Below are 14,150 nucleotides of genomic sequence, written 5' to 3' on the forward strand. Positions count from 1 at the left end.
TCCCATGGCCTGGCCACAGGCATTCAAAAAAGTCATTCCAGGTGGAACGGGGAGCAGAGAAAGGCTGCTTGGATAAGCTAGGGAAAATGGAAATTTCATCTAGGATGGATTAGAGGAATGCAGCTTTACCGAGACATAGGTCTTGGAAAGTATACGAGAGGCCTCTATAAGTACATTGCGGGTAAAACAGGTAGGACAAAGAACCACCGTTTGAATGAAAGATAGTGCTGGCACAATAAAAGACTATACAAACCTGTCTTCAACAAAACCAGACTGGAAATGGCAAAAGTGTTTCTAATCCTTGGTGAGGCTCTGGGCCAGTCTTACAACTGAGGCAGGGGACTTCAGTTTTTCTAAGACAGAACTGGGCAAGCCTCTGAATTGCAGGATTTGCTTCTCATAACAGGGGACTGGACTCGCTGATTTTGCAGGTTCCTCCCATTCCCGTTCAGATGAGTATGGGCTAGTCCAGTAACTGTTACTATTCTGTTATTGTTTTCTGTGGAAATATGTTAATACCATAAATGTCTGCTGGCTAGTTGGAGTTACCCCTTTGAAACAAGCAAGTTTTGTCTCTGTTTCTGCATTTGTTTTTCAGGAGTTTGCCCTGCCTTCTTCTGAAAACACTTCTCTTGGCGGGAACAGATGTATCATTAATTCTTTGCACTCTTGTTTATGTCAAAAAAGTAGGCTGTTAGACATGGGTAAAATAATTTCTCTGTGCTTTTGTGTTGGCTTGCATTTTCTGAGGGGCAGCAAAGAACTGACCAGACTTGTGTCTCTCCATTTTTTCTTGTGATTGCAGTAGAGGTGTTTGTTAAATAATGAATGCATAAGCCTGTTTCATGTCCTACTGGCCAGAAATTACTTGTGGACACTGTAGGTACTATCTCCAAAACCTTTCTTAGAAATTTCAAAATTACAAAACAGTAAACCAAATTGTCCAGTCATCTAGTCATATAAAAACATAATCGAATTTACATTTTAAAGTAAAAATACACTCAAAATTAAAAAAAGTTCTTGACATAGTGCTTCATAGCATCAGACAAGACTGAAAAGAATTGTATGAACAGAATATTAGTGAACTGATTGTATCTTTTATTGTCAGTTTGAGTGATAAAATATCAATGTAAGAAAAAATGACACTGAAGAGGAAACAATGATAGGAAGGAGTTTGAAAGTCAGCAACTGGTTCTAAGTGGGAATTAGATACTAAGTCTCAGCATGACTAGATAATTTTTAGCTCTCTATATATATCTTTTGAGTGGGAAGCTGGAATATAGAAACTGAGTGCTGCTTTAATTTTTAAACTGGTTTAAACCAGCTAGATTTGTGGAAACTAAGTTGGAAGCAAAAGCAAGTGTTTTTTTCTTTTGAAGTATCACTGTTTGGGGACTTTCCCCCTGGGTACTGTTCAAAATTGTTTTATTGTGACGCATTTGTTGTTTGCTGATCTCTGGTAGATACCAGAGATGCTACTTTGGCTCACCCTTGCATTCTTGGATTAGAGCACTGAGACTTCTATATTCTGTCTTGTTAAAATTATGCTTATTATTTGGGTGACTATATGAATGGTGCTATTGCTCATCCACATTGAAATGCAATTAAAAGCCCTTTCCTAGGGACCAGATTCATCAAGTAATGGACTGCCCTTTCCCTGGGGTCCCAAATTCTCCGAGCTCAGAGAGAATAAAACAATGTGAAACAATGTGAAACAGTTCCGCCACAGCATTTTTACATGTAGAACATGGAAAACGAGTGTCTGTTTTAAAATTTCAGTGAGGAACCACGTACTACCTACAAGTACTTGCAAGGTCCATACATTAGTTAACATCTGTGCATAGGGGTACATCTGTGCTTCAGGTACATCTGAAGCCAACTTACCCTGCCTCCTGGATAATTAAAAATACTTTTAATCTTTGTCTCTGAATATGTTTAGTAAAATTTAAATTTCCAGTTTAGCTAAAACAAAGGTTTACAAGATCAGAAATAGGAAAAGTCTGAAGACTTGTGCTTTTCTTTTCCTAACAATGTCATTGAAGGAATATTATACTACAGGGAAGAGTCAAAGTAGGACAACAAGAAATAAAAAATAATCTACTTATATTGTGAAAGGCAACTGGATGTTCTTTAACTGGACAGTAAAGGAACTATTTTAAGTGCTTCCTTTTGCTTCAAACAGGTGGCTCAAGCCTGCTATTAGGAGTTCATTTACAGTCAATTGATTCATGGCTAATAACTTAAAAATACTACACTTCCTGAAAGTATTATAGCCAAAATGTGACGGTCAAGCCTGAAGCCTAAATTAAGTTGCATTCTTTTTAAGGAACAAAAAGCACTGACATCTAACCAAACTGTATTTTCAAGATCTTGGTTGAAACTCAGGACAGAGTGGTTTTATTTGCCATATTTATTACCCCCAGTGTGCACTGACAAAAAATTAAAATCTTACTGCAATAATGTCAGTATTTAGGTTAGGAGGTACAGTGGTTTTGTCTTCACCGTGTCTTTTTTATCTGATTTTTTTTTTTAAATTCCCGTCATCATTCAACTCTCAATCTCACCTGCACCTCTCGTGGAAATGTAAAACACTTTGCAAATATAGTTGATTGAACTCTTACAACATTTCTGCTAACTGAGTACGTCCCCTTCTTCTACAGGAAATAGAGACGAGGAGATTCTGAGTATGATCTTGAGCAAACTACTTACAGCTTGAGGCATTGCTGAGATAGAACCTATCGTGAAATCTTGGCTGCACTGGAGTCAGCAGTAGAACTCCTGTTGAGTCCAGCAGAATCAGCCCCAGTGTCCCAATTCATGGTCCTGTCCCGTTTAGTAATAAGCTGGAAGAAGCATTGCATCTATGACAAAAACAGTGTTTAGTCAATAGCTTTCCATGTCTTTTCTTCCCATCTTGCAGAATTGGAGAATAAGAGCTTGTTTGCACACAAATTACCCTTCTGCTCAGTGCTGCAGTTTCTGCAGTGAAAACACGCTCCTGTATTTTATGGGTCTGACCAATGCATCAACTTTAGCATTCTTATCTGTAGCTGAGAAAGAGGGAGGTAAGGGAGAAAAAATCTTTCTCTGAACAATCTTTAGGGATACTTTGCAAAGTTGACAAGGAAAGTTCTGAAAATCCTTACAAGGTTTGAAAGTTTATGCATATTCTTATGCAGGGAAGTGGCTTTTTTCCCTTCCGTGAAAGGCCATCACTAGGAATATTTGGCCATATCCTGCACCTAGGGTGGAAAAAAAAATTCTTTAAGCATTCTCACAGGAATTAAGATAAATGTTGTATCTTTCAAAATATGTGCTTTTTCCTAATATTTCATTCAACAGCAGTATATATACATTTTTTTCTTCTTCTTTTCTTGAAGCCGCTGCCTCCTTGTCATGACTCTAAGGAATCTATGCAGGTGTACAAACAGCACTGCAAAATAGCAGAAGAGTACCATGAGGTCAAGAAAGAAATAGCTCTGCTGGAAGAAAGAAAGTGAGTAACTTTGCCAGAGTATTTACTGTTGTATATTCTCTTTGTAAAATCCTGTTTTAAACGTGAGGGTTTCACATGATATTTTCTGACCTTATACCTCTGCCTGATGGTCACAGTACAGCACAACAGTTAGGCCATTGGTCCGTAGGATCAACTGGGACCACTAAGGACACAGAGCTGTCCTAGCTCTGGGCCCTCAGTTATACAGATGTCCCTTAAAACCTTCATTAACAGCCTCCAGGTCACTTAACAATCTAGTTCAGCTGGTGCAAGTCCCCTTTTTAGTTTTAGGGATTTTTTTTCAGTTCAACTTTAAACGTTTTAATGAAGAACTTAATTGATCCTCAGTTAGGTTTAGAGTACTTGACAATATTAGTAAACATTTTTCTGTGAGGTGCATTGTCTCTATGTACATTGACATTTTAGGTGATCATATGCAATGTGCATAAGCTGGAGACTTTTTTTCTTGTCTACGGCCTATACTCATACCCCTGTCATCTTTGCATAACTGTTACGTGGCAAAGAGCACTCTGTGACTCTCGATCCCTTTCCACAAGAAACCTGAAAAAGAAATTCAGGGAGAGGAAGAGGGTGAGTAGTGAAAGTTTTTAACAGACAACCAACCCCAAGGAATAACAGTTACTGCTAAGTAAACTTTCTCTTTCAAATGCTTTTTTATTTTTACATTCACACTGAAGGTGACTTCAAGCAGTGTTGCCTTCCTCAGGGAAAGTTACCTCAGTGTCGATCTCTGAGACTTCTTGTGAAAGTGAAGACCACACCGTCATTCTTCCAAATGCTGCTTGAACAGAAATATTTGTAATATAGCAACAGGGGTCAAAAGAGCTCTGTTGCAGAGTGGGCTTTGAGTAGAAGGTGGACCACTGTATCTGTTTCATAGCAATCTTCGCACAGCTGACCATGCAGTTCAGCCAAGTTTGCATCCATGGGAGTCTTCAGCTGCAGAAGCAAGCTGATGGGAGGGAAACTGGTGAAATCCTGTAATCTTACAAGTAAGATAGCCAAAGATCTCCTTGAATCCAGACTATGCAGGGGAAGAAAGTGAGACTTGTCTTTATCGGGGTTGATGGCTACAGGCACAGTATAGTTAGTTGTTGCCTGAAGTGTCAGAACTAGTTGAGGTTTCCCACTACAAATCCCCTCCCACTGTAGGACCTGCATGGCACTCAGTGGCTGACAGGTTGGCACAAAAGTTAAAAAAGAAGAAAAAATGACCAGAAGAGATTAACACTACATTGTCCCAGTATTTGCATTTGATTCATCATCAATTAAACTTGGCCAATCAAAAGTAATTGGTGTTTTTAAAAAGATGTAGAGAAGATAATGAATTCAAATAATTTTGCAATGATTCATCAAATTTGATTGTCTAATGTAAGCTGCTTACATGTGTATTTAGCAACCAAGTGAATTCAGTGGAAACCACGTGTATTTGTCTTCTCTGAAAATCCAAACTGAATATAAAATATTAAATGGTTGTTTAAAAGTGCTTAATTTTAGACATATAAACTCAAAAGGTAGCCTTAGATCATTTGGGTTTTAGAGTCTACTAATGTAAATGCATTATTATTACTGTCACATACCTGAATCAGTTATGCACATTTATGAAGTAAGCTTGGAGCCTTTGAAAACTAGACTTACATATATATTTTTGCATTTACTAGAATGAAAAAAAATGCTGTTTGAATGCATTTTCATTTATCTGTGGCGTCTGTGGTACTAGCTGAATTAGAAATATGTTGCTCCTTGGAAATGGCAGATACCTGCACAAAATTGTTTACCTGAGCTCAAAACTATCCTCATCAGCCTCTGAGCCCAGAAGTCAGCCTCTCAGCAGTGGTTGTCCTGGATGAATTAAGGGGCTTCAGGCTGGCATTTTCCTTCATTCCACCAGTGGATGTCAACAGTAGAACAATGTGAGGAAGCTTCCACCACTGCTACCTTTGCTGAACCTGTTCTGTGGATAGAAGATTTCATGCCCCAGTAAACATATGTTAAAACAAGAGTGGCTGAATAAGGCAGCAAATAGAATTATATTATTGTGATTCTTATGTGCCTTCTATTTACATATTTGTGGCCTAGATATTCACATGCTGTGTAGCTGTGAAATGTGACAAATATCAGTGCAGCACCTTTCACCACCTTCCAGATCTCTTAATCTGAAGAAGTGGCCCTACAAGCACTGAGATTGAAGATGCTTAATTTCCTACAGATTGGTGCACTGTGGTAATAACAGGATTTTGAGGTTTAAAAAGCTGCAGGTGCCAACTGAAGCTTTTTCTCTCCAGATGGGAACTATTTATGACCCCTCCCTCCAGGCAGATTCTCCATTTTGTAGTATTTTGGAGGAGGTCTCACAGTACTGCCTTTCCCCTTTGGGGTGTCTTTCCTTTCTGTAGCAGTCTGTTTTTATCAAACCTTCCAGAAACTAACTGGGACCTCTTCACCACATGAAGTTTGGTTGAAATTGAAAGGTGGTTTAAAAAGTTATTAGGACACATACACCTTTACACACATGTAAGCATAAAAAACCTGAACACATTAACCTTGATTTTTATATAGATTTTTATATAAAACTAGATAGAAGGAGAGTATAAGTGTAGAGGTGAAGGAGTAAGCAAGAAGTAAAAGAGAGTTTTGGTCTAGTGATCACTGATTTATATCTAAAAATTATCTCAACGGTTACAGTTGAAAGTTAAAGGACGTTTATGGGGTAGCATATGCTGAATGAAGAGGAGAGCGGATTACAATGGCTGGGTGGCATGCGTGTTGAATATTCCATTCTCAGAAGGGAAGGATGCTTTGACTTTTCTAAAAAGTCTGGTGAGATGCACAGCTTTTAGCCTCGAAAGCAGTTATGATCAAATGGAAAAGATGGAGCTGTTTGCAGCTTTCTGAAATTTGCCCCTGTTGCAGGTGTCTTTCTTTATCTTCTACATTTGAATTTGAATGTATGGGAATAAAGATTCACAATTGCCTAATACACCTGCTATCATCTATTGTCTATTTCTTTTAAATATTATTTTGATAAAATGGACAAAGATAGAGTTTCACCCCTTGTAATGGGAATCAACAATTTGTGCAGTGGTCTTTCTTCAGTGCACGTTTTTACCGAAGGCAACCAGAAGTGCTGTTGGATGGTGCCCCTGCCAGTGCTCTGAACTTCCTCTCCACAGATCAACTCACCTGTGGAATTAAAATGTCAAGTCCCACCTGGCAGTGTCTGCTCCTGTGGTGCCTACTGGTAGTACACTGTGCACACAGAATACTGAAGACAATGATTGTCAGGAAAATAGCAGAAAATGGATTGAGCAAATATTTTTGATTTGTTGGTTAGGAGGAGGAAACAAAGTTAAGTTAACCTGACATAAATGTCCGTACAGGTATTGGAGCTCTTTAGTAAAACAAAAAATGGAATAGTATTCATTCTACTTCAAACAATTTTTGTTCCAACCTCCGAAGTTCAGTGTAACCTTTTATCCATGAAATAATGCATGCAGGTGTATTTCTAAAGGAGGCATCTTTAAGAAATAGAAAGTTGTATAACATTTTAAAATAGTCAAAAACGTTTACTCTTTCGCAACTTTTCAAAGGCTTTTAATTCTGCTTAGCTTGACTTGTCTTTCAAGGTAGTGTGAGGATCAAGTATGGCCGAAGTATAGAAAGGCAGTGGTATGCAATGACAAGGGTGCTTTTCGTCAGGGCAAGAACACAGTTTATTTGCCCCTTTCTCTTGTATGCAGTGTAGATGGCAAGAGAATGTAGTAAGCTGGGAGTGGGAGAGAAGACAACAACTATTTCACAGGAAAATGGGAAATGTGAGAGAGAAAGGGAGGTTGCAGGTTCAAAAAAGGGAAAATCAAAGGACAAAGCAAATAAGAAGGGGAAAAGAAGTTACTGGGGAAAAAAACAAATGGAAGCAAGAAATTGAAAGAATTTAAAAGAACATTGGGTAGATTTTTTTGCTAATACAAATCATTATAGCTTTGTTTGCTGTCTTCACTCACACTCTTCCCATTTATACCAGCAATATGTAGTACAAGGGACAAAATCACTCTGGAATGGGAGACATGATCGAAAAGAAAGAAAAGGGTGTGGAAGCGAGAACACACCACATTTAGGTCACAGAATGTAATTTAATTTATGTTCCAGAAACACACATGTATTTCCATAACAGATGTTTTCGGGTATCTAAGTTTGGGTGAAAGGGATGGGATGGCTGGTTATTTTGAGCACTTGTTATATTGCTATTACTAGATAATGACCCTGGATTATGTAGTTAAATATTAGAGTTGCCATGGTTGCTAGCTATATCTTATATTCTTAGCACTGGCTGGTTTTCTCTTTTTCCTCCCCCAGACAATTCTAATATAACTCTCCAGAAAATATTATTTGACCACCACCTGGTTGAGGATCACTCCTTTTCTTTGCCATGGATGTGATTTCTTTTCCTTCTTTTACACATATTACAGTAGACATGCAGTGGAGATGTCTGCTTAATTTTGTGGGATCCTTCCATATGCTTTTGCATGCTCTTATGACCATAGGACTGTTTCTAAGGTCTCCAGTCCAGATGGTTTCTCCAGGTATACTATTTCTGGAGTGTCTTTCCCAACACTGTTGAGACAAGTAGTCTTCAGACTTTCAGGTACTGCAGAAAAAGGTTGGTATAAACCATAAAGGCAACCTTTTATCTTAATAATTTTCCCATTCTAGACCTGATTTTTCATCATCTCACATGTATCCAAAATACATGTTACTTGCCAAATAGTGGAAATTACAGCTTTCCTAATACAAAGAGAAACCTCAACTTGCCCTATTGCAGTGATGAATACTTGCGGGCCTTTTGTGTGTTGGCATCTGAGAAATATTTTCATTTACATTAAAACAGGCTGTCTCATTGTTTTAAAAATTAATTAGTAGACTTTGAACACGCAAGGGCAGTCTCCTCAGACAGCAATTACCTTACAGGGTCTCATGATTCCTCCTGACGTGAAAGCCATGTCAAATACAGGAAGAGTAAATGACCTTATGGCCACCAGAACACACAGACACATGTTAGCTGGGAAGAAATGTGTAGTACAACAGATGCATGATCCTGAATACGTTGTTCACAATGGGGGAAAGACAAGTCTGCCTCTTTGCACTCTGGAAGCTGTTTTCCTTGAGTCCAGTCCATCTCCAATACACTTACCTCCAGATAGATATATCTGCTTCGTCTGTCACTTTCCTCGGTATTTATTAATTGTGAATATTACTGTAAAGGAACTCTGTTCTCTGCATGGTCAGTCATTAAGGCCAGGACAAGAGAAAGAATTTCCCTAAGACCACGCTGGGTTTTTCTCCTGCTCTGGGATGGCTTGTGGTTTATTGGTTTATGATGCAAATCACACTGGTCTTCTCTTCCCACTCCAACACCTCCCCGAAAAAGAACACTTAAAGTGTTCTTTACAGATTGTCTCAAAGCTTCAAGTACATCAGCACCATTTTAGAAAATACCGTATCAATGCTGTTAATATTTAAACTCAGGGTAACCATTAACAGAAAACACAGATTACACAGTGCTAGATCTATTTATTAAGCATCCATAACAAAGGCTAGATGGTGCAAGAGCTTGGTATGGTGTTCTTTAACCTCTGGAAGCTAAGTTCAAATCCTGGATTAGATCAGAAGCAAATGTTAGTTACTGTCCTCATCCTTTTGTGAGCTTCGTAAACCACACCATTCATAACATTTAGCAATTCCCTGGTACTCTAATTTTAGATCTGTGTGGCAGGCTGGCAGTATTTGCCTGAAACATCACCCTACCCTGTAAACAGGTGTTGATCCTGATGGGAAGGGAGTAAGTAGGTTCTGCTGACTCAGAAGTGGGCAATTTTACTACCTCAGTGCAAGGAAACTGCTTTCTGCGAGGGAGGTCCTAGAGTGTGGACTGCAGCAATGAGTATATTTTGATCTTAATGCATTTATATTTTATTTAATAGCAAAGCTAAATCCCAGGGAAAAGAAAAGTTATCTGTGCTGCTTGAGTATTACTGGAGAGCAGCACAAAAGCCGTGTGTGCACAGAGCCTCATCTTATCAAATCAGGACTGACATTCATTAATAGAGCTGTCTGAGTTTGCACACTGTCTGTCTGTGCCGCTCCTGGCTCAAGTCCAAAAAGAGTAGTTAGTACCTTTCATTTACACGTACTAGAAGTCCCTATGGAAGAGGTTTACCGGCTTTTAAGATGCTGATTACTTATTAGTGTGTTCACTGCATGTCCCTTTAAGAACCTCCTAAGTGTAAGAAAAGTAAGGAAGAATGATTCTGAATTAATGTGTTTGGAGCACTTCTGAGTCAACAGTCTGTAATTTGAAAGAGCTTAATTTAATCCTCCAGTCCAGCATTGCACCAGTAGAATAATTGCAGAGAAATACTGCTGAAACTCTCTTTTGGTCCTAAGAGACAAAAATCTTCAAGAGGAATCCCTAAGAGACTGAAGTGATTAAAGCTGCTGGACTTGTAAAATCTCATTGTCCCTAAATGCATTTCTCACTCTCTAAAACATACATGCAATTACGCCTTTGTGGCCTGTAGTCCCATTAATAACAGCTGGAATATCGAACTGTCTAGCAAGATCAGTTCATCTCGGTCAATTTGAAAATTGGTTGATCTAGCATGGCCCAAGCAAAGAGAAATGAATGGCTAGCTATTTTTAAAATTTTTACAACTGTATTATGCCAAATGTTAATAGAATTCTGCTGAACAAAAATATCCACTTGATATTTTCTCTTGAAGACCTGACTGAATACACCTCTCGCCTGGTGCAAGGAAAGAGAAGAGGCTTTGCTGCAGCATAGCTGCTATGCATTATCTCAGTGGTATAAAACAAAGCCAACATCTTTAGCTACGGGAGGGTTTCTATACATTGTGACTTCTGGATGATTTGAAATTGCTGTAATGGCTGCTAACTCTTCCCTTCTGGTTTTTTTTTTTTTTAATGGGAAACACAGCTGGGAGAAATGAGTGTGCCAGGGGTCTCTTCTAACTTGTGACTCTTTGAACTGCAGTAACTGTGACTGTAAACAGTCAGCTAAACCACGGGCAAACTGTGCTATCACCGAAAGCTGTAGTAAAGACAGAGGAAGACCAAACTGATCCTAAAAGAAGGCCAGATAGAAGTGTTTTTCAAAACCCAGGTGCTTACAGTTTTGCTGCTGCAAGTGGTAGTTTTGCAGCTATAAGTAATGCAAATGATCAGCAAATACTGAATGCTAACATTTCATGAATACTTTGACCTGTGGCGATAGAATTACTAATCTGTAGGAATTTCCTGTCTGAAAGCACTGGTCTAGCTTGACAAGAGGGCTCCTTTAAAGACTGCGGCAAAAGCTACCCACTTTGAAGGCATGACATCTTCCCACTGATGTTCTACAAGCATTGTTTTGACATGACTGAGAAATAAAGTCACAGGGCTATGAACAGTTAAAGATTAACTAATCTCTGAGATAGAATGATCAAAAGAACTAAGAACCTTTTAGAAGAGACTTCCTGTAGCAGGGGTGAATAAATGATTTGACTCAAAGGGGGAAAAAAGCAGAGGCCAGGCTAGCCTGCTGGGTAACTAAGTGGAGAGCGATTAGATACCCCGTGAGTTACTCACGCCTTCAGTGTGTTTTAAGACCTCTTTTATCTTAACTTCTGCTGAGGTAATTTCAGCTGATACTATACAGGAGACTCCAGCTCATGGCCAGCTCTGGGAATACAGGGCACTGTGTTGGCTCCATCCAGAAAGCAGCAACAGCTTGAATCCTCCTGTGCCTGTTCTTAAAAAGACCAGGAGGGGTCAGGTTTGCAGCTCTAGCGCTCTTCCTCAGCAGCAGGGCAAAGGTCTGAGCATAAACACATTGTTCAGATACAATATATGTGGTTCAGATTCACGTGCCTAGTGTTTACTAGAATCATTTTTCTTTGTAGCAGAGAAAAGGAAACCAGGTGTGCTTCACAGAATTTACTGACAAAGCTAACCAACCGCACAAAAAAAACCTTGCTCACTTTCAAATATGTTTGGTATTGAGAGAAAAATAAATCGTTATTCTTCAGGCAAAATATTAGCCTGCGGTCTCCAGGAACCTGATTCTCCCCCGTGAACTGCATGTTCAACTCTTTCTTACTGAAGTTAGAGATACTTGAAGGTCCTCAGCATTTTGCAGGTTTGGTCACTGAACAGCAAACCGATCAGAGATGGGTTTGTTCAGCAAACAAATCAGAGATTTTGGCAGCTTCATCTTTTAAAGGGAGAAGGACTCTAACAAATTACATTTCTAGGCCTCTGTTTCACAAGAGCTCAAGTAATACCATGTTAACAACCTATAGTCCCGCTTTAAGCTAACGCACAACGACAAATCTTTGCATACTGCCATTTTTAATCTTTGGTTTTTTTCATAATCGTCAGAAAGGAGCTGATTGCCAGGCTGGAACAAGTGGAGAAAGAAAGCATGGATGCTGCTCAGCTGGCTAAGGAGTACGCAGAACTGACAGAGGAGAACCGAACGCTGAAGCTGGCCCAGACGCAGTGTGTAGAGCAACTGGAAAAGCTCAGAATACAGTACCAAAAAAGACAGGGGTCCTCATAACTCTCAACTAGCTTATGTGAGGCAGTTAATACAGGATTGGTCCTGTGCTGGAAAGAGATTTTAAAATAAAGGTCTGTTTAATATGTTATAATACTTTACTACAGATACAGAGTATGTAGAAGTCTATATTTGATTAAATGCTTGCCAGCCAGTAGCTTAATATAATGGATATTTCATCCATTATATAATGGATATTTTATTTCGAGTAACATAATTGAAGTTAATCTATCCCCATTATATGTTCTAGTAGATCAGGTTTCTTTTCTAAACATATTTCTTCCAATTTAAGAAGATATGGACACACTAGAAAATGATATAAATAGTCTCTGTGTTGGGAATTTGGACCATACTAAGGCATACAGCAGGGACAATGTTAATATATGGAATACATGTATGTTAATTTTAGTTTGGTGAAGATTTGTTTAATTATTTTCCTCGTGCCTAAAGTGTTTGAAAGTTATCTTAAAACGGATCTCCTCATGGGTAAAAACTATACTTTGTTATCCCATGTCAACTTCACATTCTTGTATAAAATCTGAGAAATTGCACATTAAAAATGGAAGTAGCGTAATTATTTTTTATCAAACGAGTGTACTGCCAGTAATAATTTGCAAGTTATGAAATTAAAAGGAAACAGATGAGATCAAACTTTCCTTCCTCAAGCGTAAAGGTAGCTGGAGAGTCTTTTTATTGTACTTTTTGGCATGCAAGAAATGAAAAATTAATGTATGAATACTACCATCATAGTTTCGACTGAGAATATGTCGGTAAAAGTACTGTGAGGATAATTTTGTTCTTATTTTCCGGTCTGTTTTGAAACATAAGTGGCTGTAAGTAGGGACAGGAGTTCCGTGATATACAAATAACCTGGAAGTAAAATGTTAGTTTTACTTGCTCTATTTATCCCTGTATTTTCCTAGATCAATTGAAAATCCTTTGTTATACCTCCATTTCTATTCATACAGTATTTTTTTCATTAAAAGCGGATATAGAAAAGCCATTTTATGTTCTGAATATTCTTAAATCACCCTGTATTTTTAAGTCTGCTTGACAGATGCAGCTTGTTACATCTTCATGAGGTTAGAATTCAATTTGATGTGTCATTAGTACTGAAATGTGTCTTAGTAATTGAAAACTATGAACTTCAGATTTCCGCCAGAACTTTAGCTTTGATTATTATCGCTAACCTATTATAAAAATGGGGCTTTATGTTAATCAGAACAGTTCCTGGCAAAGTCTTTTGGCACCAAAATGTTCCCCAGCGATTCCGGCACCAAAGGGACAAAGAAACGCAAGCTGCTCCTTAATTTCTCTGTGCTGACTTCCTACGGCATTCCCTGCAGCACAGGCGCGAAAACAGGCTCCACGTTACCATAAGCCCCTGACGGTGCAGTAGGAGAGTATGAGGAGGTAGCGGGAGAGGACAGCCTTGTCTCCGCTTCTCCTCCCGAGCCGCCGGGACAGGGGCAGCGTACGCCCCCGGCGGCCCTGCTTACTGCCTTACCCCGGCCAGTGCAGAGACACGAAGGGAAATCGCCACTCCGAGGCATGTGCTTTCTGCTGGGATGCTCCACCGGCAGTGTAACACTGTGTTTGTTCCTCTTTCAGAGCACATATTGTTATCTGAGGGTCCAATTTTCACTGTATCTTGTGACAGTTGGAGAGAAAAAACCATAATGAATAAGAAGCACTTGGGATGTCAAGCCCGGGAGCGCTGGAAAAGCCTTGTCCGAGTTTTGTGCTGATGGCAAACGTACCCTGTACAGACGTCAGGGTTCTGCTTTGAGCACGGGACGCTGCAGAATCTGGGGTGCATTATTTTTGTCTGTATTTATGTGTTTTGAGCAACAGGTTTGTCATTTTCAAAATTAATTTGTTGATTTAGTCACAGATTTTTCTATCTAGCTTTCAAAACGTCAGCCAGTCTGTTTGGTGATTTCAGTGAATTCATTAGAAACTGCACAAGATACATAAAATTGTTTTGTTAGCAGACTGGCTTTGGATGCAGATGGATCA

At 39.0% G+C, this 14,150-nt stretch overlaps 1 protein-coding gene across 4 annotated transcripts in view; it reads left to right on the forward strand.

Annotated features, from left to right (window-relative positions):
* The window catches only part of LOC103920144 (MAP3K7 C-terminal-like protein), a 32,273-nt gene extending 18,436 nt beyond the window's left edge, over positions 1 to 13,837 (forward strand). For all 4 annotated transcript variants that reach the window (XM_009327810.1, XM_009327812.1, XM_009327811.1 and 1 more), the window contains 2 exons: positions 3,381 to 3,496; positions 11,954 to 13,837. In XM_009327810.1, the coding sequence (XP_009326085.1) occupies positions 3,381 to 3,496; positions 11,954 to 12,134 (297 nt within the window). In that variant the 3' untranslated portion in view covers positions 12,135 to 13,837. The remainder of the gene's footprint in view (positions 1 to 3,380; positions 3,497 to 11,953) is intronic.
* The last annotated feature ends 313 nt before the right edge of the window (positions 13,838 to 14,150 follow it).

The sequence above is a fragment of the Pygoscelis adeliae genome, unplaced genomic scaffold (genome assembly GCF_000699105.1).
Source record: "Pygoscelis adeliae isolate BGI_AS28 unplaced genomic scaffold, ASM69910v1 Scaffold14, whole genome shotgun sequence".
Lineage (NCBI taxonomy): Eukaryota > Metazoa > Chordata > Aves > Sphenisciformes > Spheniscidae > Pygoscelis > Pygoscelis adeliae.